Raw genomic sequence first — 26322 nt, forward strand, 5'->3', positions numbered from 1 at the left:
TCTACTGATATTGAGCCCCGTTAAATGTGGCAGCAAGCCATTGCTCCCTATCAAACCCTCTCCTTCACAACATCCAATATCTCTTCAAGACTCCTCACCACGACAGTCGGTCGCTCCCCCGGAACCGCAGCATCAATCCATCCCTGACCAGCCCGATCGACCCAGATCGCATTCAACCCGACACTCCGAGCCCCAACGACGTCAAAGGGATTCCCGCTCACAAGCCAGACATCCTCCAGCTGCGCAGCCTTTCCCACTCTCTCCGCGAGATGCAGGTACACGGCTGGAGCGGGCTTGAATTGCTTCACGCCGTCTACGGAGACAATGTCCGCGAAGACGGTCGCATGGGGCGCGAGATCAGGCGAGCTTCGCACGGAGTTCGAGACCATGCTCTGCGTGCCGTTGGAGAAGACCACGGCGCGGACGGTCGGGATTGCGTCTAGTTCGTTCAAGGTGGGCTTGACGTCTGGAAAGGTCGAGAGGCTGTCGTATGCGTTCATCAGGGCGGTGATGTCGTCGTCAGGAAGGGTCTCGTCGTGCTCGGCGAGCGCGTGGACCAGGGCGTTGCGGGTCACCGTTGAGAACGGCTCGTAGACATCTGGCTGCGTTAACTCACCGCTAGTTACTCCGGAGTAGATGTTCATAGCCAGCTGCCTCCGTACCCATGCTGTTCAGCCGCCAGGTGTACTCGAGCTGGTACCGGCGCCAGAGGCTGGAGATGGACTGGGCCTTTGCGGGGAAGTGCTCGCCGAGCTGCCGGGCGATGGACTCGGTGGAGAGCAGGGTGCCGTATAAGTCGAATGCGAGGACGATATTGCTTGCCATTGTCATCCAGACTGTCGTGAGATGATCGCGAAAGTTGTCCGTGAGAAGTTGAGATAGTTGACGATGGGGTGAGGGGAATGCGGGGATGCTGACACACGCTGTGTCACTCTGACAGCATGTGAGATTGATACACTGGATACTTCTTTTTCCTCCGATTTGCGACACGGATTTGGTGTACTCATCTCGTACCTCCCGAAATCAACGGAGCCCGATTCGGGGAGTACAGCGGGGACTACAGGAAAGTGGCCTTGCTGTCACTCACTAGTGCTCCTCCACTATATTTGTATCAGATGGCATCTGGACCGCCAACTTTTGGCACCGTCACGGCATCTCTGGGATGAGTTAGCAGGCGCTAATCGGACCACTGTGCTCGAGGGGGGACGGGACCTACTCTATCGCAGAACCATGCAAAACCACACATGACGCACTGCATGGCGCAAAGGTTAATCTGACGGCAGAAGGGCTTGCTGGGCGTGGCGGTCAGGGGATACTTCTCTCCTCTACGGTGTCCCTCACCTGGGCTGATCTAGCAAGCCTCTGGGTGACCAACTTGGTCTATCATAGAGATTCCCCTGTGGCATATACCCCTGAGCCTGAAAAAAGGCCGCGCAGAACTACGGAACGAAACTGTCTCAGAGAACACCAGCCCTAGCAGCTCTCGAAGAGAGTGAATCCCAATATCTCGCTAAAGTGAATACTAAGTTTATGACTCTGTTGCTGTAAGATTCCAGAAGTCTGTTTCTGACCTGGTTCTGGAAGACAGCAGGTCGCGTGAGTCTAGTAAGATACTAAATCAACCTTAATAAAGGCAAAGAGCTGAGTATTGGACAGGAATAACTCTTCTGAATGGAGACCACAACAAGTATTGTAAATACAGAAGGTGTAACTCTGCATTAGGTAAAGAGTCCCGGTTCTCTTGTCTCCAGGCTTATAGGATGTACTGTTAGAGCACGACGACAGTAAGGTATTTCAATAAACCCGTTGTGTAGAGTGTGTATTCAGATCTCTAGCACGATTAGTGTCTTTGTCCGATTCAGAAGGAAGACCTATGAACAGCACATGGAAATGTCACCGCGTCTCCCAGGTTTGGATGCTCAAGCCTCTCTGATTATGAGTATTCATCTTCTCTGACCCCGCAGCTGAAGACAAGGACAAGAATGTCGCCTGGATCTCTTTGCTCTTCCTCAGATTCCATCCGCTCCGCTCGCACTGACTCGAACTTTAAAGAGCAGCTTTCTCAAGCTGCTGGCTATCTTCGATTCCATGAAAATGTGCGAGCAGTTACGGCACCTTTTTCATCGCTCCTCGAGGCCATGCTCACCAGCTGGTCCAAGAAACAAGGCTCCAAACAATGCTCAACCCCAATATGGATTCAGATTGTTGCATGAGCCAGGGGATAATTCTGGATCCGCCGTTGAGTATGGTTCTCGGAGAAATCGCATTTTCTCCTGCTGAATTTATTTTTGGACAGCATTGTCTTCGTCCACGGCCTTACTGGATCTTCTGGCAATACTTGGCACCATAAAAGTACTGGACTCTACTGGCCATCTAATATTGGCACCACGAATGTCCCCGCCCGCGTCTTCAAGTTCGGTTACGATGACGATGTTGTCAGGTTCTGGCACCCAGTTTCGCAACTTGGGATTGATAATCACGCCAACAATCTGCTGGGGTCATTAGCACAGCTGAGGAGTGAAACGGAAACGGTACCTTCCCACAAATACAACCCAGAATTTGAGGTAGGATATAAATAACAAAGACAAGGAGGGCCGCAGAATTGTAGTTATTACGCATAGTCTCGGCGGCTTGGTCACCCAGGACGCTGTTTGTCTAGCCCAGACCAGTGCAGAACGACACATCAACGAGGTTGGAAATAGCGTCTTAGCTATTATGTTCCTGGGGACTCCCCATTTGGTAGCCGATCTTGCGTCCTGGGCACGGCTTGGGACAAGCATTGCGAATATCATCACTCGTCCCGCTCGAGACCTCATCCGTGTTCTTGAACGGGGATCCGAAATGCTGGCGAGCATCCAGGACAGGTTCCACAATATCCTGAGATCGAGGAGGAATGACGGCCAGGAGATCCTTATCACCTGCTTCTATGAAGAACTGCCGATGCTTGGATTTGGAGAAGTTTGCTCCCTACGCTGTCCCCGAGTTTAATGCGGACTAATGCTAGGAAAGGTCGTCCCCAGGCGATCCGCGATTTTGCCCGGATACCCGAATTGTAGCATTCATGCCAATCATCAAGTAATCAATATGACAGCCTTCGTGAACCATAGCCTATACTAATTGCTTCAGGATATGCCAAATTCCCAGACTCCAAATGTGACCAGTACCATGCTGTTGTCGGAGAAATTCGAAGATGGGTGAGTAGAATGCAGGAAATAAGCGCAATCCAAGGTGCGTAAGTTATCAGCATCGCCTGCTGTAACCGACATGGGACTGAACTGAGCGGGCGAATATTAGCTCTTGATACTCGTGAGGTAGAAATCCTTCAGTCTTTGTATATCCAAGGCTACGATGACGACCTCCCTAGAAGACTTAGCGATCCACTAGAAGGCACCTGCGAGTGTCTTTTACTCCACCCGCGGTATCGAAGCTGGAGAGAAGGCTCTCAGTCGAATTTTCTATGGGTATCTGGGGATCCTGGCTGTGGAAAGTCCCACCTGGCTTTGTATCTCGCGCGGCAGATGAGGGCTGTAGTGCCTCGCCGCTCTGGCTCTGGTGATACTATCTGCTCTTTCTTCTTCCGGCACGATGATGACCGATGGAACGCCGCAACAGCTGCTCTTTGCACCATTTTACACCAGCTGTTCAGTGCCCAACCCGCTCTTATAACATAAGCGGTGTTAGACTTCAAGAGTAAAGGAGCAAAGTTCTCCTAAAGTTAGCAAGAATTACTTCGCCTCTTATAGTTACAATCCCCTATTATTTTACATTTCAATGTACGCTCTTGTAGATTGTATGTTTATTAAAGGTCTTAAAGGTCTTTATAAAAGAAAAGTCGAACAAGAGCTGCTGCTACAACTTAATGCAAGTTCCTTTCCTAGTGTGATAGTAGAGATCTATAAGTCAACTCTATCACAGGACAGAGGACTGCGAGATTTGGTAGTTAGAGTAACAATGCATCTGTCAAGGGTAGCCGTCCAGGCTGACTACCTCCTACTGGACCAAAAGGTCACTATGATCAGGCCCTAATGGCCTGATCTGGCCGGATCGCACCTTATATAGCTTTAACCCATGACAAATACCTACCTATGTAGTCATGGAAAGGCTACTAATGCAGGTCATAAACTAGTTGGGGCAAGCAATTTGAAACATTATTTGCAGAACAATGCTATCCTTTCGATCAGTTTAATTGTCAAAATTGGAAAAAACTGGCCAAGGCCAGGATTCGAACCTGGGTCGCGCCCCTTCGCAAAGGCACCCAGTAACGGGTGTGACTCACGCGTGCTACCATTACACCACCTTGGCTTTTTTTGATTGACCTGGTTTTTGATTCGCAAAGCTTTAGTATTGGTTTCGCAGCAAAATCTAGAAAGTTATCATTATGATTTAGCGAACCTCGTTGCGGATAGTAAGGAAAACTAATGTGGAGGGAAAATGAATGTGGAGGGAAAAATGGATGTCGACGGAAACAGAAAGTGGAAGAAAATCACCAGGGGGCAGGTGCGATGGGGGGGCGGGTTCCCCCTTTTATTGCTCCTCGGCGGATTAGGATTTGCTAAGCCCACAATTCGGACTCACCCGCAAGCCCTAACTCGGGTTGACTCATAGTGGATCAGGCCCACACGGCCTAGGGAACAGGAAATGGTAAAACAAGTAAAGAAGAATTTGCAATAATTTGGAACCTTGGTCCTGTGCAGCTTTGTATTTCCATCTCACAGTGTGACCAGTGCTCAACTAAGGCTTGACGTCCAAGCTGTCTCCTGATATTGGCCCCAAACACGCATAACTTCTCCAATGGTAGTCTCTTTCTTCTGCACGGCCCTCACTTCTTTCACCCGCATCTGTACCAGTATATTTCGCAGTATCCAATTTTTCTGTCCGGTCACAGACTCCATGTCCTGTACCATATCCTCTAGATCATAGAGGAGATGCGAAAGTAGCTCTTTCGTATACTCGAAGCTCCCACTGCGTCGTATTTGGCTGAGAATGTATCTCTTGACCTCCACCGAAGCCTCATCCCCATTGCGCCGCATTTTGAACCATTCAGTGAGCGCCGTGCTATCTTGCTGTTCATTACACGCGCGGATGATTGGAAACGAGGGTTTCCCTTCATCGAGATCCTGGCAAAACCCGCGTTGCGACGTATATTCTTGGGATACAAGGTTCTGGTAGTCGTCCCGGATTTGAAAACACCGTCCGAGCTTATTCATGAAGTGGCACATGTCCAGGTTCCTGACTTTTGTGAGATAATAAATCTCCTCTGTAAGAGTGGGTATCTCACCTGTTTTCTGAGGCTTCACTCTGCATCAAGCGGAATAGAAGAACAAAGAGCGCTCCGGTTTCTTGCGTCATGTTAGTAGTGCAAGAGAGGTACCTGGGAACACGCACTGCCATCAACCATTTCAAAATACCCCTCCTCCGTAGGGATGGCCCTTTGACCAGCCCAAGAGATATCGTGGGCTTGCCCTATATACAGATGCTCCAATTGCTCTGCTGGAGTTCAGTACCCTATTATGAAAACTTTTCAGAGAAGAATGAAAACTGACCTGAGAATATTAGGGCTGCGCTAGGTGAAATTTCTTGGACCAGACGTAACGCATTGTTAATGCAGTAGCACGCAGAATTGATGGTCTGCCCCACGCCAAACATTTCATGGACTGCTGGCTGGCCACGGCGGAGAGGACTGCCGTCTTGAATATCATCCAACCTTGATGTAAGAGGAGATTAAGAGAATCCTGTAGTAAAGGAGAACAAGCACTCACATCAGGGAGGCCTCATGAAGTAGGGACGCTACACCAGAAATTGCCGCCAAAGAGCTCCTTGGTACATTAAACCAAGTCTGTAGAGCGTCTATCAGGTGCTGTCGAATATTTTTGGATGGCAGAGACGTGATATATTCGTACGGCCTCCAAAGGACCTACACCAGTCAGGATAGGCTCTAGGGTCTTTTTTTATGATGCTTACCGAATCATCCAGTCTTTCCAGGACCGCCTGTGGATTTTTCGTTTCATTTGTCTCTGTCTTTGTCAGCCTCTAATAGGGAGAGATATCGGATACAGTCTCCATACTTTGCGTCCGTGTCTTCTCCGCCTTTCCACCGTTAGATTCTGATTGCATTATTTGCAATCCTTTAAAGACAGAGGGAACCACAGAAGGGGAGATGTAGGGATTTCGGACATCAAGGTGGTATCGAGGAACATGAATGCTCCACAGCGCATTGCCTGCCATGGACAACTCCAGAATTTGGAACCACTTCCTCACGGAATGCGAAATATTGGGTCTTTTCAAGTGTTCGTCACGCACGAAGCAGTACTGCTGCTCATTCCGGCGAATAATATCGAGCACTCTGTGTTTTGCCGTTTCCTCATCGACTTGCTGCATCTCGATGACCATCTGGACCGCATTGATTAGTGGAAGAGAGTCCCCAGAATACCGCGTTACTCTTTTTTCCTTCTCCCATGACCAAATGTCATTGGTAACCGCTAGAACCACAAAGGCCAGATAGGTCACTGGCCCGGTTTCGATTTCTTCCTCCTGTGTGAGTTCAACCCCGCTGGCCCATCCCATCATGCGAACAACCCAGCTTTGTAGTATGTGAGTTAGCTGCAGAACTATAAACAAAACTTGACATGGGTAAATCATACTTGGCGCCACAGTCAAGAGCCCGAACAGCCAAATAAGTCTCCAAATTCTCGAATGTTTGGTCCCTCATTTGCTGACCCGTCTCATACCACTGCTTGAAAGTGCTCTGGCAGCGACCAAGGTAGTCCTGGTCAATCTCCCTCAGGGCTGACCAGATCTTTGCTCTAGCTTGCTTTCTCTTCAACCCATCATCCGTGGCTGCTTGAAAGTCTTCATATCTTTCTGGTCGTAAAGCCTTCGATAGAATTTTGTTCCCTTCGAGGCACTTTCCAGAGGAATAGTGTAAGCCGAGTATCATCTCAATATCAAGGCCGTGACGCCTACTTACAGTTTTGGCCCCTTGCACAGCATCCACAGATACGTCTAAAAAATGGAAAACATGGTAAGCCAATCTGCTGCAATACGAAATCAACACCATTGCACTCACCATCATGCACAAACGCATACTCGATGAAATAGGAACATAGAGCAATCCTCTCTGGGAGAGCCTCTGGAGCACACAGGGCTGTAAAATCTGCTGTATGCGCATTCATGCCTCCAACCACTTTCCCAATCTTGTCCTTACCAAACAGATCGACATGACACTCTATGCAGGCGTCGTGGGAAACGGCCACATGTTTGCTGACCCGTGGCTGAAAACAGGAGATATATTTGCACTTAATTTCTGCATCCATTGGAAAGGGGTCAGAGCGTGTGTATGGCAGAGGACACTTTTCAGATCCCATGGTGCCCATATTGTCTGAAATGACGAGTTCCTGGCTTCGGGCTAAATTGAGTTGGTTTTACGGGTTGTGAGCGGGCAGCGGGCTTTTTGCTGTAGACTTGCTTGTTCTGTCCCCATACAATTGTAGGACAATTGCGTGAGAAGTGGATGTATCATTTTAAATAACCCGGGTGGTTCACCAACGTTGAAAATTGTGGTGCATTTTGGGTTACCGATTTTCCCAACAATCAACTTGAATGACGTGTACTTGGCTACAAGTTCGGAAGTCAACCGGGAATAAGGTTGAATCCAAATACCATTCACATCATCATTGATAAGGGTCCTGTACTAGCAACCTTTACAAACCTAAGAACTATACCGTTTTCAGCTCAATATATTCACCATCCATATTGTTGAAGTCAGGGCACATCAATCCTGCCGTTTCAATGTCATCGCCGCTCCGCTTACCTGAAATATTGAGCGCCACTAGGTTGTAAGGCTGTAGTCAAACCTTGTAACAAAATTTTGTTGTGTCAAGCTTAATTTACAGCGGCTGTAACCCAGATCTGTGCCCGGCTTCCGATGTATTACCACATGGAATAATTATACCTGCAACGCTTCTAGAACCGAAAGAGCCCCTTTGTATTGTGGTCGAACAACCTATAGCTCCATTGATAAGCTGCTTAATAGGCTGGTAGAGTTCCGCCTTACATTAGAACCACACCAAACCCAGAATATAGGCCGTAGCACCCTCAGCACTTGAATGACCAGGCACTGACACACTAACTGCAATCCAATGATTATTTGCGTCCATTACAATGGGTAAAGCAAGGTATTGTGCAGAGAACATGTGACTACTGTTAGTTCTTCGGGCCTTTTAAGTCAAGGATAGATTTCTGGCCTTCCTTAAGCGCTGGTAAAAGGGCAAAAGAAATAGATCCTTCTAGAATCACCCGTCCCTCAACGCAGCGGATACGGTCGCGATGGCAGAAGGTAGTGATATATATTGGGGGTTGGTGGCGTTTGGTGAGCATCCGGAGATCCGGTAGGAGATGCATTTCTTATGCTGAAAGCAGAGATCGTGAACGTCACTAAATGGGAGCATCTTCCGCGATGTTACGGGCCTAGATAGGCCCTAGCCCACTTGTCCGCAATCTAACCTATGACAGGTACGTCGTATTATAGGTACACCAGCTCCGCGGGTTCTTGATTGGAGCTGCAACCCATTCAATTCCGTAGGGTGCGAGTACATTATCATGGAAAAAGCAAAAGGTGTTCCGCTTGCCAAATCGTGGTACCGGCTTCCTTCCTTAAGCAAACACAACTTCGTAAGGCAGGTTGTTGAGATGGAGGCGAAACTAGCATCTGTTCCATTTCCCGCGCACGGATGCCTATATCGCAAGCAGGACCTGCCATCAGAATATTCGCAGGATCAAATTTCATTGGATAAAAACAACCTCCACGAGTTCTGCATTGGCCCTGTTATAGATCCAGTGTTTTGGTCGGACTGCCGTTCCGAATTACAGTTGTCTCGAGATCCTTGTGAGCCTTTCTTTGCCAATATTTTGACCACTGGTTGACTCTAATTCTTTTTTAACGGCGCGATATCTCCCATTACGCGAGGAGCTGAGGGGAAATGAGAAATACTGGGGCGATCGATACGCTCAACCACGCATAAATTATTACCAAAGTAACACCGATGTCGAGAACCCGAGCGAATATCTTGCGCTCATCGAGGGAAGTCTGTGGCCTCCACGCATCGCTTCTGGAAGTCGTGGATCATTGGCCTGATTTAGACACACAAATCGACTGTCCGATCTCTTTCCCGGTGGAGGAAACAGACTTGCACCACGAGGAGCTGGAAAATCGCGAGTACGTTGAACAGCTGATGGAGCAATTCCAGGAAGCTGGAATCTTGCCAATCGACGGGGTCGCCGACTCCGAAGACTACGAAATTCTACAGCGCACGAATGCCATACAGATATCAAGCTTCCTGTCGCTAGCAGAGAGCGAGGACGAGAAGATGTGGATGGACAAGATCTGGCCGTACCAAGACGGCCCGCAAGATGCTTGATGCTGTCGTTGTTCAGCCTTGCGGCCATTGCAAACCCGATTCAGTCGCGTCGAAGGGTGATCAATACTGACCGTCCGGGACTCATCCGGCAAGGTCTCAAAATCAAGCTTTACGTTGTGTACCTCGTGCGCGCCCGAAATACGTTGGGGCCCGAGAAGCGCACCAAATGCACTCACACAATCCAGCTCGTCAAGTGGGATCCAAATAAAACTAAGATTCCGCTCGCTACGGAATTCACTCTTGATGAGTCGCAAGACTCCTCCGATGATATTCCTGTACCGTTCATTACGTTCAACTTGACATGTCTAGCCCATTGGATGGATGGAGATCAAAGTATGGCGTTGCGGTACCCGAACAGAAGGATGATGAAGTGAAAGATAAGTTGGAGGATGTTTCCGTCCAGGTACAGTCTTGGAAGGCGCAGGACGCGCAGCAAATTGCTAGAAAGAAGGTTGGTGGGGATGGATATGCAGGGTTCTCAGGGCAGCACTTTACCGAAGCCGAGTATCGTGCTTGGGTTTCTGAGGACAAGGGATCCAAGCCCTCGAATTTACAATTCCGTTCCGCTCTATCTGATTTGCCCAGATGACTCCTGTTGTAGTACGATTTGGCAACGTTGTCAGATATCCATGTTGTCTATCAGAAATCAGGGGACCGTTAACCCTACCTACCTCTTCAGCCATCGTTTTTCAATCAGCCTTGTACAGCTCATTCATCATAGCTATGATTGGCAACACCGACGATAAGAGCGCTGACTGGAGTCGTCCTATGGGAATCATTCAACTGTTAGATGTAAGCACGTCTGCGTTGGGTTTCTGGGACAGGATACTTTGGCCGTTCCAGCCTTTTAGGGTATTGGCGATGACGCCGAATTCACACCACGAAGAGGCACGCCACTCTACCTATGAATACTATCCAGAGCAAGCTCCCTCTCTCCCTTCTTCGCCTTCCACGCTGCACTATGACTGAGCGCCACAAGCAGCATAATAGATCCGCGAATCTCCTGCACTTGCTCAATCTCCTCAACCTCAACCTTTCCGTCGGAATCCTCCGCGTGATGTTGCCGGTCGGCGGCAGAATCTGCAAATCGGCCGGATTGCCCACGAGATGAAAAATGATATTCAAGAAAGGTGGCATCGCAGCCATGCTCATTAAAGTGGCCTCATCTAAATAGGGAGAGCCCCGTTGATTCTAGCAAATCAAGTCTGTACAGGAACATATATACCATGATAAGGAGCTTCTACCTTGACACGGATCAAACGGCTCTACTGTCTACTGTGTCTACTCTTTTAAACTTTCGTAAAGACAAGGCTTAGGGCTAATATCTGTCCCCTTCATGATTGAGCCGACAAGAGGATTGGTTTGAACCACTAGGGCCGTCCGTGGGATGGTTGGACAAAGCCCTAATGGACGGGTGGCTCGAACGCGCCAAACCATAGACCCAGGCATCGAAAAGTCCATCGACGTCAGTCGGTATGATCGCTCCCACCTCGCCGCAGTGGCCACGCACATGGTTATCAAGTGCCCAGGACGAGTCGTCATGGACGACGTTTGCCGTCGTACCTTCCATCTTGGCCCCGTGGGCAGCTCCTGCCAAGTACTCCTCCTGTAGAACCGCGGAAGGCACGCTGGAGACGCACCTTGCAGCTTGTGAACGATTATTTATATCACGACGTGATTGGAAGGCAGGAGACCCAGGTCCGTGGGTCGCTCCTCACATCTTCCTCTGCACGGACCAGAACCCGGTACCAGTAGTCTGGGTCGCAGGACAAGATATGAGTCGTAGACATGCTTGTCTCGTTGGTCTTCGTTGGCCGTAGTCCTTCACCCTTGGGTCGACAGTCAAACAACCAGTGACCGCTCCATGATGAAAGACCCGTTGACGGCTCCCGTCCACGGCACCGCCCGAGCCAAAACGGCTGTCCCACAGTTCGGCGAGCATCGGCCGACTCGATGATGCGCTGGTTTACAGATCTGGCCAAATCTATGGCCAGATCTATGTCAAGACCCCGATATGCCGATTTGGGATAGCAACGCCGGGGATTCATTTATAACCTTGATGCCGCAGTCTACGTCAGCTCCATCGCATAGATTAATCGTCCGGGTTTTTGCCTTCGATTTCAAGATGGAGTTAACGCGGATAGGCGAGAGTGCGGCGACTCTTGCTTTGAGGGCGTCCGAGATGCCCGACTACTCGAATCCGCTTCTGCGCACGGCGAACTTCACGCTGATTGCAGTTGGTTTGCTGATGAGCACGACCTGCCTGGTAATGAGGGTCTACACGAAGGCTCGACTGTTACGGAAGTTCTGGTGGGATGACGGTCAGTCTCTCGTCCATGGTAACATGCGCTGCTAACACCTGGATAGCATGCATAATTATCGCATGGGTAATTGGCCTTTGCCTTCGCCTGCACGAGCTCTCCATACTAACGCCCGGGTCAAGGTCTTCAGTGTTGCAAGCCAGGCGCTGATTATCAGCTCGTGCATGGCACTGATCTGCTCTACCTGTTAACTGACTTCACGTTAGACGCCTACGCACACTCCTGGCTCGGCATCCACGTCTGGGACATGACGGAGCCGATGCTTGCGAGCTTTCGAAAGGTTTGCAGCCTTCCTGGTGACATCTTTTGGTGACATCTTTCGCCTCTAACGTCGACAGGCGAATCTTGCCTTCTGGACGATATACTGGAACGCGCTGGCCTTTTCCAAATTCGCACTGCTGTTTCTGTATCTCACGCTGTTCACGAGAACGCCCTCGCGCCGGTTTACCATCGGACTCACGGCGAGCACGATCGCAGCCTACACCGTTGGCTTTGTGGTTGCTCTGATTCTCGGGTGTCGCTCGCTTGAAAATGTCTGGTGCACCAACGTCCCCGGAACGTGTATGAATCGCCCATACTTCTTCCCTGGTATGGCAATCGCGAATACACTGAGCGATCTGATTCTCATCCTCATCCCCATCCCGCTTGTCCACGAGCTGCACCTAAGCTTCCGCCAGAAGATGGGCATGACGTTCTTGTTCGGGGTCGGCTGTTTGTGCGTGCTGAAGGAGTTATCTGGGGGGGGATCTGCTAACAGGAGCAGGACTATCTGCGTCAGTATTGTCCGTGTAGCCACCGTCGACCCTCTGATCGGGGATGTTGATCAGCCGTACAAGATTGTGGTCGTCTTCATCTTTGTGTCTGTCCCCCCAAGCTTTTCCATACGTGTTTCGTATCTGACTTTGACAGCATAATCGAAGCCAACTTCATCATCATCTGCGGAACACTCCCCTTCCTCCGCCAGTTCCTCCGATTCCACCTGCCCTCCCTCGTCGGCGACTCGGTAAGCGACCGACACACGTCGAGCGATGACTCTCCCAAGTCAACGCGCCGGCCGCACCGTGATCGTCCAGAATATGATATCGAGCTGGCTCTGCACGGGATGAACGGAGGAGCAAAGCCTCAGGTGAGAGTCGCCCGACCGGCTCCTGCAGCTTGCAGAGCCGATATGGCTAAATATGAAAACCGCACGCCCTCAGTCGTTTCGACGAGAGCCTCCTGGCATACATTTTCTTGACCTCTATACATCACGGCGGACTGGACATCCTGTCGCTCCTTTCGCTACGCCGTACCGGTGGCTCGAAAGCCGGCGCCGAGGCATGTGCAGATGTCTGAGATGAGAGCTGCGATGGAGAAGTGGCGGCTCGAGGAGACGCACGTACTCCGGAGTAGACATTGCGTTTCACCTGCATGTAACATAGCGCCGCAGATAGATCACGCAATGCGTCAGAGGCGTTTGAGATGTCTCACTCTCGATATTTATCCGACCGTGTGCGACCACAGATAACCAACGCTCCGCCAACACAGCCAGGGCATCTTGTCCGATCATAAGCGCTGACGACACTGGGAAGATGGCCAACTCTCCGACCGTGTCGACCTCGGTCGTCACGCAATCGGCTGTGCGTATCATGCAGCGCAGATCAGTGCCAACCGGAGTTGGAGGTCGCAGACTTTGGGGGGCCAACGGGCAGCAGATGTAACATCGTAAAGGCCATCCAAGCCAACCCCAGCCCCATGATCAAGGCGACGACAAGACGAGCATCCTTGGCAGAGGGATCTGCAGACAAGCCTGGGCGGACAAGGAGGGGCAGGCTTATCTGATTTGTGTGTGACGTGGCAGTGAGGAGGAAGACAATGTAACTGCGCGGAGGGGCAGGGCATGAATGAACCGGAACATCCGGCCTCTTATCGCGGACCCTGTTTGAAGTAGAGGGGGTAAAGCCAGGGAGACCGTGGCAGGGCGACAGGAAGATCAAAGCACTATCTCCGCTGTTCTATGAATATCTGCCAATGACGGATTCATCCGAGAGTTCTGTTGGATTCATCATCTGCATCACAATCCTCGATTCTCCCCTCCGCTGCCAGAGGAACGGAGGACTCCGAGATGGAACTGCCCTGAACCGTCTGGGGGACGCTCCTGGGCTGCCAATTATCATGGCCGTTACCCAGCAGAGGACCTCGGGGACCTCAAGATCGTTGCCTGATTGGGAATGTGGCCCGAAGGATCGCGGCACATTCGCATGATCTGCAGTGGATGGCTTCTCCTGAGTGATCTGCATGGGGTACGAAGCTGGTGATCGTCTGTTGGCCACTGGCCAGGGGAGGAGGCGTTGATCTCATTGTAACCCCGATAAGGGGGTTTGCGATGCTATAAAGACTTGAGGCCTCCCGTCGTCAGTTCATCATGCAACCATCCACACCAAGATGAAGTACGCCATTGCCCTTGCCTCTCTCCTCTCCGCCGTGCCCGCCCTGGCCGATGAGGCCATCGTCGGCGGCGACGATGCCTCCATCGAGGACTACCCCTACCAGATCGCTCTCCTCTCCGACGGCTCGCTCATCTGCGGCGGCAGCATCATCAGCGAGCAGTACGTCGTGACTGCCGGCCACTGCGCGTACGGCGCGGAGGCCAGCAGCTTCAGCATCCGCGCGGGCTCCTCGTCCTCCTCCTCCGGCGGCACCGTCGTCCAGGTCTCCGCCGTCGACGTCCACCCCGACTACGACGAGACCACCGTCAACAACGACATCACCATCCTCACGCTCGCCGAGCCCCTCACCTTCGGCGACGGCATCGCCGCGGTCGACCTCCCCTCGACCTCTGACCTGCCCGAGGCAGGGACCGTCGCGGTCGCGACGGGATGGGGCGCCCTCGAGGAGGGCGGCAACATCTCCGACGTCCTGCAGTATGTCGAGGTCCCCATCGTCGACCACGAGGAGTGCGCCAGCGACTACTCCGACTTCGGCTCGATCACCGACACCATGCTGTGCGCGGGCGTGGACGCGGGCGGCAAGGACGCCTGCCAGGGCGACTCTGGCGGTCCCCTCGTTGCCGACGGCGTCCTCATCGGCATCACCTCGTGGGGGAATGGCTGTGCGCGTGCGGGATACCCCGGTGTCTACTCGAGCCCGGCGAAATTCCGTGACTTTATCGAGTCCATTACTGGTCTTTAGACTCGGATCCATTTGCACATGAGACTAGATGAATATGAGGACGAGGCGACAAGACTCGAATGTGTATATACGCGTAGTTATCTATAGATCTATATACATGAAGATGCACTCACTCAGTTCTTTCACTCTTTCGCTCGCAAAAGTAACCATCAAGCACCGCTGAATCAACTGAACCCCGCAGCACCTCCCCCTGTCGGGCATGACGAAATGCAATGTGGCTTGGCTGCTTCTTCCGGCTTAGAGGGGCTTAGGGCTGGCTGCTCTAGTCTGGGTCGGTGGAGAGGCCCGAATTTTGGAGATATATACAGTTGGGCCCGTGCTGCGCAAGGCCCCGAAAATTCGATGCCACGGTGCTCGAGATAAGGGGAGCAAACCCGCTTGGCTTGAAGCTTGTCGTCTCGCGAGTTTACTGCGACATGCATGGAGAGAAGCGCGAGGCCAGCCACGACGGCGCTGTCGGGCCTCACCTCCTCGACAAAGACACCATCGAGCGGCTTGGACGCGAGCGTCCGGCGCTCTTTGCGAACCGCTGGGTCGAGCTCAGCTTCTGCCTCTCGATCCTCTGCTCCGAGTTCCTCACCGTATGTCACTGTCCTCATCGCCTACGTAGCTATAGCTAACCGCAGCAGGAGTACTTCGTCAGCGGATTCAACACAATCCTCCCACACCTCTCGACCTCGCTGAGCATCCCCCCAGAGTACCAGACATGGCCTGCAAGCGTCTTCTCCCTCATCACCGGCGCCTTCCTGCTCCCCGCCGCCCGCATCGCCGACATCTACGGCGCCCGCCTCGTCTTCAACGTCGGCCTCGCCTGGTTTGCCCTGTGGTCGTTCGTCGCGGGCTGGAGCACAAACTACAAGATGCTCATCGTCTGTCGCGCCCTACAGGGCCTCGGACCGTCGGCGTTCCTGCCCGCAGGCATCATGCTCATCGGCTCGATATACCGGCCCGGTCCACGCAAGAACCTCGTCTTCAGCCTCTACGGCGCCTTCTCCCCCGTCGGGTTCTACTCCGGTATCTGTGTCGGCGGGCTCTCGGCCCACTATCTCCTGTGGCGATGGTACTTCTGGATCGGGTCCGCGATCGTCCTCGTTGTTCTGGTGGTCTCCATCGTCGGCATGTCGATGATGCATCTCCCGTCGTCGTCGTCGTCGTCGTCGTCGATTGACAGGATGGACTGGTGGGGATGTGGCACGATCGTGCCGGCGTTGCTTCTCCTCGTGTTTGCGATCACCGATGGATCGCATGCGCCGGATGGGTGGCGCACGCCGTACGTGCTTGTCGCGTTTCTCGTGGGGATTGCGCTTCTGGGCGTCGCGGTCTACGTCGAGGGGTGGGTTGCCGAGTCGCCGTTGCTGCCGTTTGATGTCTTCAGGGTGCGGTATATGAGTCCGCTGTTTGTGGCGCTGTCCTTCTCGTACGGCGTGTTTGGGATTTACCTCTTCTACGCGAGTTTCTAGTGCGTCTCCTGACCTGCTCTTCTGGAATGCGTACGTATTTGGTGTATACTGACAGTTCAGCATCGAGGACGTCCTCGGGAAGGACTCGCTCACGACAGCAATCTGGTTCGCGCCAATGGCCGCGGGAGGCCTCATCCTCGCGACAGTCGGCGGCTTCACGCTGCACCTCCTCCCCGGCAAGGTACTGCTGATGATCTCCGGCGCGGGCTACGTCGTCTCGATGCTGCTGTTCGCCATCATCCCGGACACGCCGAACTACTGGGCGTACGTGTTCCCCGCGATGGTGGCGGCGACGGTCGGCGTCGACATCGGGTACAGCGTGAGCAACATCTTCATCACGACGAGCCTCCCGCAGAACCGGCAGGGGGCGGCGGGGGCGCTGATCAACACGATTGTCTTTGTCGGGATCAGCTTCTTCCTGGGTCTTGCGGACGTGGTCGTCGCGCAGACGCGGCATCTGGGGGTGGAGGCGAGCTACAAGGCTGCGTTCTGGTTTGGGGTGGCCTGTTCGGGCGTTGCGGTGGTGATACTCGTGTTCATTCGGGTTGGGAAGGCTGCGAGCGAGCTGACCGTTGAGGAGCGAGGCGCAGTAGGAGACGCAGTCGATGGCTCGTGATGTGAGTGTATAAATCATGCTGGAGGAGGATGATACTAGTCTAGAGATCCCCGTTCATCCAGAACGCGCCCTTGAATGCCTCCAGATACTGCGCCTCCATCGCCCGCATCTGCCTCTCAACCCCTTCATCCCACGGCCCGCGTATCCTCCCCTCCAGCATCCTCGCATACCCCTCCGCCTCGCGCCGCACGACCTCATCCCGAGCACGAAACGCCTCCTCGTCTTCGCTAGTCGGCCAAGTCCGCCGACGCACCCGACACAAACTCGTATCAACGCTCACCTCGCGAACCCCCAGCTTCGCAAGCACCAAAAGCCCATACACAAGCCACAGATCCGTCCAATGCCCCGGCTCCCGCCTCACATCGTGCGTCGCCCTCGGGAGAGACACGACGACCTGCAGGCGCTGCAACCCGGTCAGCGCATCCAGCCTCTCGGGCTGCCCGTCCCGGCTGCCGGCAAGCCAGCGATTCCAATCATGCATGCGCTCGCTCTTCGGCTCGACGCGAATGACCATGTTCCGGATGAGACCGAGCTGCGTTTTCGAAAGGCCCGTCTCCACGGACACGAGCCTCTTCAGGGCCCGCGCGTCCTCGAAGGCATAGATATTCAGTGTGTAGGGGATGTCGCGCGCCTCGGCGTAGACCTGCCGATTCGCGCGGAGCAGCGAAAGGTGCACTTTCTCGCGCGGGATCTGGGCAATCTTCGTCCAGTCGTGCGGACGCGCACCTTTCAGCCAGCGGTGGTTTGATTCCTCGAAGTGGCATGCGGGGATGGTGTGTCTCCACCGGGTGCAGCCTTGTGTGTCTTCGACATCGGCGTCTCCAGCCCAGATTTCGCCCACGGCGAACTCCGAGAGCGTCGGGTGCGTCGCGACATCGCACTTGCAGACGGCGTATCGCCAGTAATTGCGGTAGACGCGGTAATACTCCGGGTGTTCTTCGCGGTGGAAGGTGATGTGGAGGACGCGGTATCCGAAGGCGAAGCGGTAGATCATGCGGCGGAGTTCGAGGGGGAGGTCGAGGAGGCGGAAGGCGAGGCCTTCTTTTTGGAGTCTTCCCGTTGATTGTTAGCTGTTGGGATTTCTAGATCTTGGGTTCAGAGGTTTCAGGGGGGGCGTACACTTTGTACAGGCCGCGCTCGTCCTCGACGTGCTTTGCGCCGCGACGCGTGCGCTTCGAGACGGCGAAGAGCTCTTCGGGCGTGGAGTTTGCGGTGCGTTTCTGGCGGGGCATTTTTGAATTTTCAACAGGAGTTTTCTGAGAGAAATTTTTGGAAGATGGGTTCTTTTTCAGTCAGGATGAGGGGGGTGCGGCTGAATACGAGAGCCTCGTTTCAAGACTCTGAACGAGCAGAGGAAACAGAACTGAGAAGGCAGACTCGCTCAAGCTGAACTCGTTCAAGCTGCCTCCGCGAAAGTGAGAGGTGGCGAAGCGGGAATAATAATTTCTCGTGATATTGGCACTTCCAGAGACACTGGCGAACTGTATACCAAATATCCTATTTCCAGTATACAATCACTGATCCTCAAAAAAATCATACCACCCATCCAGCAGCTTCCTCACACTCAGCTTCGTCACCACAAACGGAACAGGCGGCCCATCCTCCTCATCGTCAAACATCGCCCCGCTAAAGACAAACAGCGCGTCCGGGTCCCTCCGCGAGACATGCAGCGCACGGCTGTACGCGGGCTTCCCAGGCTGCCAGCGCTTCTCCCACTTGTCCGGCCGGCCGACGAACTCGTTCGTCCACAGCTCCTGGTTATCCGCGTCCGAGACGATCAGCGTGCCGTTGCCGCCGGGGACGGGGCTCCACACGACGTACGGCGACCCGTTGCCGGTGCTCTCGCCGCCGACAAGGGGCGTGCCGTCCGCGTACCGGAAGTCGAACGGGTTGTTGGCCACCTTGTAGTAGATCGGGTACTCGTTGCCGAACCAGTTGATGCCCCCGGCGGCCGGGGGGAATTCATACGCGAAGACCCTGGATCAAGGTGAGCTGCGGCCCTGGGTAATAGAGAGAAGTGAGTGACGTACCATTTATCCACTGTCGGGATGTGCGCGATGGTCGTCATCCCGGGGCGGTTGGTATAGTTGAGCGAGGCGACGTCGTTAACGACGGGCCCCCAGTTCCTCAGGTCCGTCGACTCCTGGTGCGCGAGCTTCTGCCCGTGCAGGGGGTCGCGCTGGTCCGAGTAGAAGACGCCCATGGTGTCTCCGTACGGGCTGCCTCGTATTAGAAGGGAATTCTTAGGGGAACTCGAGGTTTAGGGACGACACGTACAGGAAGAACGGCTCCCAGATGGGGTCCGCGCCGTTCGTGGTGTTGGGACGACCGCCGCGCGCGACGTTGCTCACAAACTCCCAGGTGCGCCCTTTATTCAGGCTCGCGTAGACGTCGATGTTTGTCGAGAAGTTGTCGGCGCTGTTGCCGCTGGCCAGGACGGTCCCCTCGGGGTATCCGCCGAGTGCGACTGCGGTCTGTCAGCTGCTGCGTGCACTGTTTATGTTTCGCGCGAACGCCAACTTACAGTCGAGTTCATACAGCGCAGGCTGGGCGCCGAAGCCGATGCCGTTGACATCGTCGGTCAGGTTGCTGATGTGCTCCCAGGTCCAGCCGTCGTCCTTGCTCTGGAAGATGGGGAAGTAGGGCAGTTTCGTGTTCGGGTCGCTCCACGACAGCGTCGCCAGGATCGTGCCGTCGGAGAGCTCGACGGCGCGAGGGTACGATGCTTTCGTGCCCTGCGGCGGGGTGAAGATCGGGCGGTTGAAGAACTCGGCGTGGGGTGGGTGATGCCCGTGATGGGGGGGAGGGGGACGGTGAGGGGGAGGGGGGTGTGCCTCTGCGGAGGCAGAGGCAGAGGCCAGTCCCACAGGCACAGTGACGGCCAGCCACTGGAGGAGATGCATAGTCAAAAAGTGTTCTCAGAGCTTTCTGGAGCTTCTTTTCGGCTGAGAGACTATCGTGCCGATCTCAAAATTTGAAACATCAGGGGCCTTTTATACTTCCCCAGGTCGCCCCAGGTCCCCAGGTCCTGACCGAGCTCGCAGTGCCAGTGCCGGCTGCTGGCTAAATTCGAAAGCACGAGGAGAAGAGGACAAAGAATACTCGCAACCCCAGAGATCAGTCTGGGGTTCTCCAACATGCGCACGGGCTTGCTGCGAAATTATCTTGGAAGGCATTGGCTCATCCAACTGAGCAAACTGGATCCCAATATCACCGGTTAAAATTGGAAGCTTGGGGGCATCATCGACACGAGATTAGTGTCATTTGAGGCCTGTATTATCCGCTCAGATCAACCGCATCCTGGTGCTGATGAGCGGGTCAAGCGTTCCGAAAGCCGCAGTCACTCGAGCTCGTCAAGACCATGAGTGGCACATCTTGATATCGTCGTAAAGGAGAGAGCCGTTCCAAGAAGCTCCATGCTGGCCGTCGCGAGGCAAAAGACTCAGCTGTGGGCAGCCAACGCAGCAGTTCGTGACCCTGGCAACAAAGGAGCTCGACCCTGGGCGTCAGTTCCACCCCGCTGGAAGGATCAGTGCGCCATCCAGCCAGCTGGAGTCGTTTGGGCCGTTCTTGGTATAGATGCGGGGACGCAGCACAGGCAAAAGCAGGGATAAATTCATGAATTGGAGTCGCGGGCGACACCCGAGGCTCTTTGGTGGATGATTCGCTGTCAGACTAAGTCGATCACAATATCCCATCTGTCATCCATGCTTTCCAGAACACTCGCTGTCCGAACACAGCCACGCGATCAACACAAACCTCCCCTTGTCAGTCCCCCTGTCAGTCCATCCCCAGCACTGTCTCCACTGCATCATCCGCCGCGACATGCCAGATCCCCATCGCCGCCCCGATGCACACTCCCCGTGAGCTGGAGACTCGCATCGGCTTTCGCAGTGTGAATGCCGGAACGCAGATACTCGCTCTGTCGTCGTGATGCGTAGCTGGATGGAGGATCGCGATCTTCCGCGCACTCGATGAGGGATTTCTATATCCGCGGGCGTCCAGCGCCTGCGCATCGGATGTCCTCCACGAAGTCGAGGAACTCGGGATTGTTCCGATTCCGCCGTCCATCGTTGTCCTTCGTCGGAAGAGGCAACGCCTCGACAAGGGCGAATGGGTTCGCAGCGTCGACGTTCTCGACGCGGACGAGCCTCACGGTGAATTCCCAACCTATTGGCTTCTCCATGCTTGTGACGTCTGGGGTCCTGTTTGCAGTCGATCAATTCATAGCATTCAAGGACATGATTTCCGGGTTTATGAATAACGGCTCGGAAGAACTGCGGTTGACCGATTTCTTAGATCCTGAGATCTTGATCTTTGTCGTGGCTCTGGGGCTATTGCCAGAGTCGAGGGGATCAGATATCTCTGTTTTTATTAGGCCTTGCAGCAGTCGCGGCGAGTTCAACATGGGATATCAGTCTATCAGTCTATCAAATCAGACAATTTCATTCTCTCTTACTCACATCCGTCTTAGACATGAATTTCCCACGTCTCAATCCCACAGGTTACCAGGGAATCTCGCCCTGCAAGTCACTAAACGTCCTCGTCGGCCCATCCTCCCCCAGCGTAGCCATCTGCACCACCCTCCTCGCCCCTTCCTCCACCGTCGCCCCATACTCCGTATACCTCGTCAAATTACTACTCACATACCCCGGACAGACCGAATTAACCTTGGCCACGCCCCCATCCTCCTCAAGCACCCTCGCAAAGTTCAACATGAGCATATTCACCGCCGCCTTACTCGCATCATACGCCTTGTAATCAATCGCATAGAAATTCGTACTCTTATCCATCGCCGTATGCAAACTGCCCATCCGACTCGAGAGAAAGACAACACGCGGCAGACCACCCCTCGCCCTCGCCCGTCTCAGCAAGGGAACAAGGAGCTCCGTGAGCACGGCCGTGCCGACGACGTTCGTCGTGAAGGTCCGCGCGTACCGCTCCCAGGGTGTCAGGGCTTTGTCGACGTCGATGAGGATCGCGGCGTTGTTGATTAAGACGTCGAGGTGTCCGAAGTCGTGCTCGATGGTGGCCACGGCGCTCTGGATGGATTCTTCGGAGGTGAGGTCGAGTTGTAGCGAGGATGCGGCGTGGCCTGCGGCGCGGAGGGTCGAGGCGACGAGTTCGCCGGCTGAGGCGTTGCGAGAGCCGATGATGACGTGGTAGTTGTGCGTTGAGGCGAGGCTTTCGGCTGTTGCGCGGCCGATGCCTTGGTTTGCGCCGGTGATGAGGGCGATTGGGCGGGGCATTCTGTTTGTAGTGGAGAGTTGGTGATAATGATGGTGGTGGTGGTGGTGGTGGTGATGCTGTGGTGGGTGGTGGGTGGTGGGTTTATATACCCTACCATGGCCACCCGTCACAGCATGAGTAATAGGAGTATCTTCTGATTTCTAAGCTTATTGATACAACGCATATATCTCAGGGATGGAATTAATAATATCTCGGTCCAGCATGCCTTGCGAGCGAGGAGGAAGAGATGGCTGATGGTGTTGTGTCCAATGTGTATAGATCGAGCAGATGGCTTATCCGAATCTGGCCAATCAGGAGGGCCGGGGTAGGGCTTCTTCTCGGGCGATTGTAAAGACCGCAGGATTTGAGATGGAGATCGTAATGGTCATCTGCTAGGCGTCCAACTCCGTCAATTGAGCACCGTTATTGGTGGGTGAGCAAATGGAACCCCCTCCGGAGATTGCGCGACGTCAGGCCCTTTCTTGCAGTACTCCTTGCCCATACACCGTCAAGCAGTAAATTGAGCAATATAAATAATCTACAGCAACGAGCGTAGAGGTGGTTAGAAAGCGATCTTCCAGCCACACAGCAAGGCAGATTCAGAAGAATGAAATCTCCGAAGAAAGAAGAAGAAGTAGAAGTAGTAGTAGAAGAAGAAGAAGCAAATACATCTCCACCCCGACCAGAATCTAAGCTCCTGCAACCAACCGCTGCACCCCGTCAATCCCACCATTAAAGATATCCGAATCCCCGCCAAACTCATACTCATTCGAGTTCTGCCAGATCGTATACGTCTCCCAGTCGCCCGGGATCGTCGACGGCGCCGAGTCGCTATACGCCGCAAGAACAAGAGGCACGGTCGCCCCGAACCCAGCCGCATCCCCGGTGCAGGTGCTCCACCAGTCGGCGGTCGTGTAGAGCATCGGGTACCGGCCCGTCGAGCTCTGGTACGCGTCGACGAACTCCTGCACCCAGGCGACCATGTCCTCCGCCGCGAGGCCGTAGCACGTGTCGCCGTAGGGGTTGTATTCGATGTCGAGCATGCCCGGGAGGGTGCGGTTGTCGGCTGTCCAGCCGCCGCCGTTGTCCAGGAAGTATTGCGCCTGCTCGGTGGCGCTGGAGGAGTCGGGGAGGGCGAAGTGGTAGGCGCCGCGGAAGATGGAGGCGTCTGTTGCGCCCTGGTAGTGGTCTCCAAAGGACGGGTCGGTGTAGGTGGTTCCCTCGGTGGCCTGTTTTGTCAAGTCAGTCAGTCTTGTTTCTTGAGGCCCGGAGGGAGATTGGGATACCTTGATCATGCAGAAGCGCGCGCCGGCGGCGTAGGCACCGGCGAAGTCAAAGGTCTCCTGGTAGTGGGAGATGTCGAAGCCCTGGACGGAGTCTGCGCGAGCCCAGTGCTTGCTGTGGCGGGGATGGGCCTGGGTGAGGCCGATGGCGGCCGCGAGGGTGAGGGCGGAGAACTTCATTGTGAATTCTTGCTTCAGATCTGCTTGAATTGGGAACTGAGAACTCTGGGGAAGAGTTTTATACCCGATCAGTCTCTGGGCCAAGGTCACATCCACAGTGCACATCACAATGTCCCGAAGCCAGTGAAACGGCAGAGCCCTATCACACACCCCAGAACACGAAGATCATCGCTGCAACCGAAGGCTGCGTGGAGCGAGTGGGCGGACACACGAGGCTCATGGTGATCGACCTCCGTCTCCTGTCGCAGAAGGCTTAAAATTAGAACACACCCTTGTCTCACGTTTATTTTCCCGCCACAGGCCTTGATTGGGACTGCCAGGATACGAGGTTACGGTGCATAACACGGCAAGACGGCCGCAGATCGTTCACAAGTAACTCCGGTCGGCTCCAGCGGATTCAACGGGAGAGTGGATGGACTGTCGGCGATCTGCTCGTGTCGTGGTCTGAGGATTGGTTCAACTCGACGTTCCATCGGGTCAAGGCGCCGGAGGAGCGAGGGGATATTTTATGGAGATCTGTCAAGGATGGCCTTTCTTCACCAGCCGAAGAAGGACCCGTCAGTCACTGCCGACGAGCTCAATACCCAAGCGACGCAGCAGGCCAAGCTGAGGGTAGATTTCATGACACCGCAGCTTTACCATCCATGAGACGATGAGATTTATCACTCCCCGGGTACTGCTTGCTAATGTATTCCAATTATTCTCGAGCTAGAGAGATACTCCTGCTATTCGTCAACACGACCGTCTAGATAAAACCCTCCTCCTCCATGCGTCGCCGGAGGGTGTCCATGTCTGGCAGCTGCCCCCGCGGCGTGCGAACAAGTTCCTCAAAGAAGATTACCTCGCGGACCTGGTCCGTTCTTCGTAACCACTGCGCAATACAACACCTGCATGCTTTCAGAGGCGACTGGGAGGCGTTCAAAGCAACCATCGTCTGCGGGCGAGGGGAGGGCTTCGTTTGAGAATCATACCAGGGTCGCCCTTCGACTTTCGCCTTCGCATAGTCCGCCACCCTGCGAACAAGGACGCCGCGCGTACGGTTGCTGCGGCGCCACTCTTGCAGCTGGAGGAGCACAACTGGCCCAACGTATACCTGGTTCGGGTGATCCAGGGCGAGAGGCCAGAGATCCTTCAGTGCTGCAGCTTGCGAATACTGCAGAGCGTAGAGATCCCCCCAGAGTAAATTGCCGAGGATGCGTACCTGGCCGTAGTATTCTGGTTTCTCTGGGTCGCTTTCCTTGGGCTCATATTTCGTGTCCACCGCGAGCAGAAAGCCACCGTGGTCTCCTGGCATTATCCGGGTTGTCGCTGCTGTGTAGGTCTTCCCAGTGTAGGAAGCGTAGCACGGTGCGTCGATAGCGAGGAAGACGCACCCGTTGACGAACTCCGTCGAGCGGAATGGAAGCTGGTCTTGAGAGCAATTATCGAGATAGTGCCTACACAGTCAGCCATGGATCGTGAAAGGCATGGAGCGGACTCACTTCTTTGCGGCGGCAACGTCGCCTTCGCGGAGTCCCAAGGACTCTCCATCTCGCCAGTGTAGCTTCAAGGACGGCTTCAAGGCATGGGACCCCGTCTGCCCCGAGCCCCAATGCGGGATATGCTCCTCCACCTTGCGCCGAAATGACTGCCACTCGTCCTCCGTCTGGCCATACGTGAGTCGGTAGACAACGAATCCGCACGCTCGCGGGAGAGTATCTTCACTCCTCACCATCCTCAAACAATGAAAGATCCACGGTTCTGGAGGCAGCGGATCGGGTTGGTCGCCGCGTACACGCTCACGCAGGGCCATCCGAGTCGGGATGGGAAGTGAAACCACTTCGGACAGACACTCCGGATGCGCACTGAAATACCGCACTCCGTCACGCTCTGTCCGGTCTCTCCTGAAGTTTAAGTGTTGAATACGCATCAACAATTTCATGTAGCTCGAATGTGCCCTATAACGCGTAAGGAGCGACGGAGAACGCAGCGAGGGGGGTGTGTACTTCTCCTCATGATGGACTTGTATGAGTTTAACGGCCATGGCTGGGGTTCTTTGGGGGCAAGGGCGGCCCAGACACTGGCAACGACTGCGGAACGGGTGTCCATGTTGGGATAAGTCGGGACTAATAAAGATAGATATATAGGGCTAGATAGCTAAATGAAGGCGTCTAACGGTCAGCGCCTACTAAAACGAGAAAGACCGTGTACGGAGAGCAGACTCGCAGGACAGCTTCGAATGCAGTCTTCGCTGGCAGAGCATCGCGGCTTCCTCACGGCCTCGTTTCCTGACAAGTCGTAAGTCCATCACAGAAGCTATCCTTCACCTCCCTCGTCGCTTGCACTTTCCACAGTGCATCTTTGGATCCACGATGCCGTCAACCACGATCGACGGCCTTGGCAATACCTCGAAGTGAGAAACAAAATCTATCCAGAGACGAAGTGTGTCTTCCAAATGGAGTAATTTCACATGCCTGCCCAGGTGGGATGTTGGTTAGGCATCCGGGCCTTACGCAGCGTCCAGAAACCCGAACACTGAGCTGGAAGATGCCGGGTGAATCCCATCGACCTCATCAGAGCCGAGGCCTCTCACATAGCGAACTTTGCCATTTACGGAAGTATTTGCGATCCTCTGGTGGGCCACTTGGCCAGGACTCCCAGTTTCAT

At 54.2% G+C, this 26322-nt stretch overlaps 12 protein-coding genes and 1 non-coding gene across 13 annotated transcripts; 5 read left to right on the forward strand and 8 right to left on the reverse strand.

Moving 5' to 3' along the window:
• Nucleotides 1-50: 50 nt before the first annotated feature.
• BJX67DRAFT_377922 (haloacid dehalogenase, type II) lies at nucleotides 51-825 on the reverse strand (the record flags this gene model as incomplete). Its single annotated transcript, XM_071032233.1, has 2 exons — nucleotides 51-598; nucleotides 663-825. The coding sequence occupies 2 exons, from the start codon at nucleotides 823-825 to the stop codon at nucleotides 51-53; spliced, it is 711 nt and encodes a 236-aa protein (XP_070889546.1).
• A 2787-nt stretch (nucleotides 826-3612) lies between these two features.
• On the forward strand, nucleotides 3613-4483 carry BJX67DRAFT_344114 (uncharacterized protein). Its single transcript, XM_071028218.1, is given in 4 exon segments — nucleotides 3613-4165; nucleotides 4229-4305; nucleotides 4321-4329; nucleotides 4391-4483. 1 exon segment carries the CDS (start codon nucleotides 3772-3774, stop codon nucleotides 4024-4026), a length of 255 nt encoding a protein of 84 aa, XP_070889547.1. The 5' UTR covers nucleotides 3613-3771; the 3' UTR covers nucleotides 4027-4165; nucleotides 4229-4305; nucleotides 4321-4329; nucleotides 4391-4483.
• Nucleotides 4208-4302, reverse strand: BJX67DRAFT_t28. The gene has a single exon. It is a non-coding gene; the product is annotated as a tRNA-Val (tRNA).
• Nucleotides 4484-4727: 244 nt separating the features above from the next.
• BJX67DRAFT_377923 (bifunctional terpene synthase/polyprenyl synthetase family protein) lies at nucleotides 4728-7172 on the reverse strand (the record flags this gene model as incomplete). The annotated part of the gene is made up of 10 exons (XM_071032234.1): nucleotides 4728-5229; nucleotides 5279-5339; nucleotides 5386-5487; nucleotides 5544-5704; nucleotides 5760-5914; nucleotides 5962-6014; nucleotides 6066-6580; nucleotides 6642-6904; nucleotides 6968-7002; nucleotides 7067-7172. The coding sequence occupies 10 exons, from the start codon at nucleotides 7170-7172 to the stop codon at nucleotides 4728-4730; spliced, it is 1953 nt and encodes a 650-aa protein (XP_070889548.1).
• A 1869-nt stretch (nucleotides 7173-9041) lies between these two features.
• BJX67DRAFT_377924 (uncharacterized protein) lies at nucleotides 9042-9416 on the forward strand (the record flags this gene model as incomplete). Its single annotated transcript, XM_071032235.1, has 1 exon — nucleotides 9042-9416. One exon carries the CDS (start codon nucleotides 9042-9044, stop codon nucleotides 9414-9416), a length of 375 nt encoding a protein of 124 aa, XP_070889549.1.
• Nucleotides 9417-11541: 2125 nt separating this feature from the next.
• On the forward strand, nucleotides 11542-13072 carry BJX67DRAFT_377925 (uncharacterized protein; the record flags this gene model as incomplete). The annotated part of the gene is made up of 7 exons (XM_071032236.1): nucleotides 11542-11726; nucleotides 11784-11803; nucleotides 11860-12017; nucleotides 12076-12452; nucleotides 12501-12596; nucleotides 12647-12863; nucleotides 12950-13072. The coding sequence occupies 7 exons, from the start codon at nucleotides 11542-11544 to the stop codon at nucleotides 13070-13072; spliced, it is 1176 nt and encodes a 391-aa protein (XP_070889550.1).
• A 1047-nt stretch (nucleotides 13073-14119) lies between these two features.
• BJX67DRAFT_344126 (serine protease) lies at nucleotides 14120-15027 on the forward strand. The gene has a single exon (XM_071028219.1). The coding sequence runs from the start codon at nucleotides 14162-14164 to the stop codon at nucleotides 14906-14908; it is 747 nt and encodes a 248-aa protein (XP_070889551.1). The 5' UTR covers nucleotides 14120-14161; the 3' UTR covers nucleotides 14909-15027.
• A 297-nt stretch (nucleotides 15028-15324) lies between these two features.
• On the forward strand, nucleotides 15325-16984 carry BJX67DRAFT_377927 (major facilitator superfamily-domain-containing protein; the record flags this gene model as incomplete). Its single annotated transcript, XM_071032237.1, has 3 exons — nucleotides 15325-15489; nucleotides 15538-16367; nucleotides 16429-16984. The coding sequence occupies 3 exons, from the start codon at nucleotides 15325-15327 to the stop codon at nucleotides 16982-16984; spliced, it is 1551 nt and encodes a 516-aa protein (XP_070889552.1).
• On the reverse strand, nucleotides 16764-18488 carry BJX67DRAFT_242535 (uncharacterized protein). Its single transcript, XM_071026119.1, has 2 exons — nucleotides 18104-18488; nucleotides 16764-18036 (listed from the first exon to the last, which is right to left on the reverse strand). Exons 1-2 carry the CDS (start codon nucleotides 18214-18216, stop codon nucleotides 17025-17027), a joined length of 1125 nt encoding a protein of 374 aa, XP_070889553.1. The 5' UTR covers nucleotides 18217-18488; the 3' UTR covers nucleotides 16764-17024.
• Nucleotides 18489-18498: 10 nt separating this feature from the next.
• Nucleotides 18499-19887, reverse strand: BJX67DRAFT_377929 (uncharacterized protein; the record flags this gene model as incomplete). Its single annotated transcript, XM_071032238.1, has 4 exons — nucleotides 18499-18961; nucleotides 19015-19203; nucleotides 19262-19451; nucleotides 19509-19887. 4 exons carry the CDS (start codon nucleotides 19885-19887, stop codon nucleotides 18499-18501), a joined length of 1221 nt encoding a protein of 406 aa, XP_070889554.1.
• Nucleotides 19888-21489: 1602 nt separating this feature from the next.
• Nucleotides 21490-22233, reverse strand: BJX67DRAFT_377930 (uncharacterized protein; the record flags this gene model as incomplete). Its single annotated transcript, XM_071032239.1, has 1 exon — nucleotides 21490-22233. The coding sequence occupies one exon, from the start codon at nucleotides 22231-22233 to the stop codon at nucleotides 21490-21492; it is 744 nt and encodes a 247-aa protein (XP_070889555.1).
• A 669-nt stretch (nucleotides 22234-22902) lies between these two features.
• BJX67DRAFT_390436 (lysozyme) lies at nucleotides 22903-23676 on the reverse strand (the record flags this gene model as incomplete). Its single annotated transcript, XM_071034638.1, has 2 exons — nucleotides 22903-23442; nucleotides 23500-23676. 2 exons carry the CDS (start codon nucleotides 23674-23676, stop codon nucleotides 22903-22905), a joined length of 717 nt encoding a protein of 238 aa, XP_070889556.1.
• A 745-nt stretch (nucleotides 23677-24421) lies between these two features.
• BJX67DRAFT_377932 (uncharacterized protein) lies at nucleotides 24422-25699 on the reverse strand (the record flags this gene model as incomplete). The annotated part of the gene is made up of 2 exons (XM_071032240.1): nucleotides 24422-25112; nucleotides 25158-25699. 2 exons carry the CDS (start codon nucleotides 25697-25699, stop codon nucleotides 24422-24424), a joined length of 1233 nt encoding a protein of 410 aa, XP_070889557.1.
• Nucleotides 25700-26322: the final 623 nt, after the last annotated feature.

Source organism: Aspergillus lucknowensis, assembly GCF_044049455.1.
Source record: "Aspergillus lucknowensis strain CBS 449.75 chromosome Unknown BJX67scaffold_5, whole genome shotgun sequence".
NCBI lineage: Eukaryota > Fungi > Ascomycota > Eurotiomycetes > Eurotiales > Aspergillaceae > Aspergillus > Aspergillus lucknowensis.

Excerpts from the sequence above, each read along its gene's own strand:
- BJX67DRAFT_344114 (XM_071028218.1), top strand. The coding sequence starts at position 3,772 with ATGTACGCTCTTGTAGATTGTATGTTTATTAAAGGTCTTAAAGGTCTT.
- BJX67DRAFT_344126 (XM_071028219.1), top strand. The coding sequence starts at position 14,162 with ATGAAGTACGCCATTGCCCTTGCCTCTCTCCTCTCCGCCGTGCCCGCC.
- BJX67DRAFT_242535 (XM_071026119.1), bottom strand. The coding sequence starts at position 18,216 with ATGCCCCGCCAGAAACGCACCGCAAACTCCACGCCCGAAGAGCTCTTC. Across the intron at positions 18,037-18,103 it reads GAGCGCGGCCTGTACAAAGT|ACTCCAAAAAGAAGGCCTCG; the intron begins GTACGCCCCCCC and ends ATCAACGGGAAG.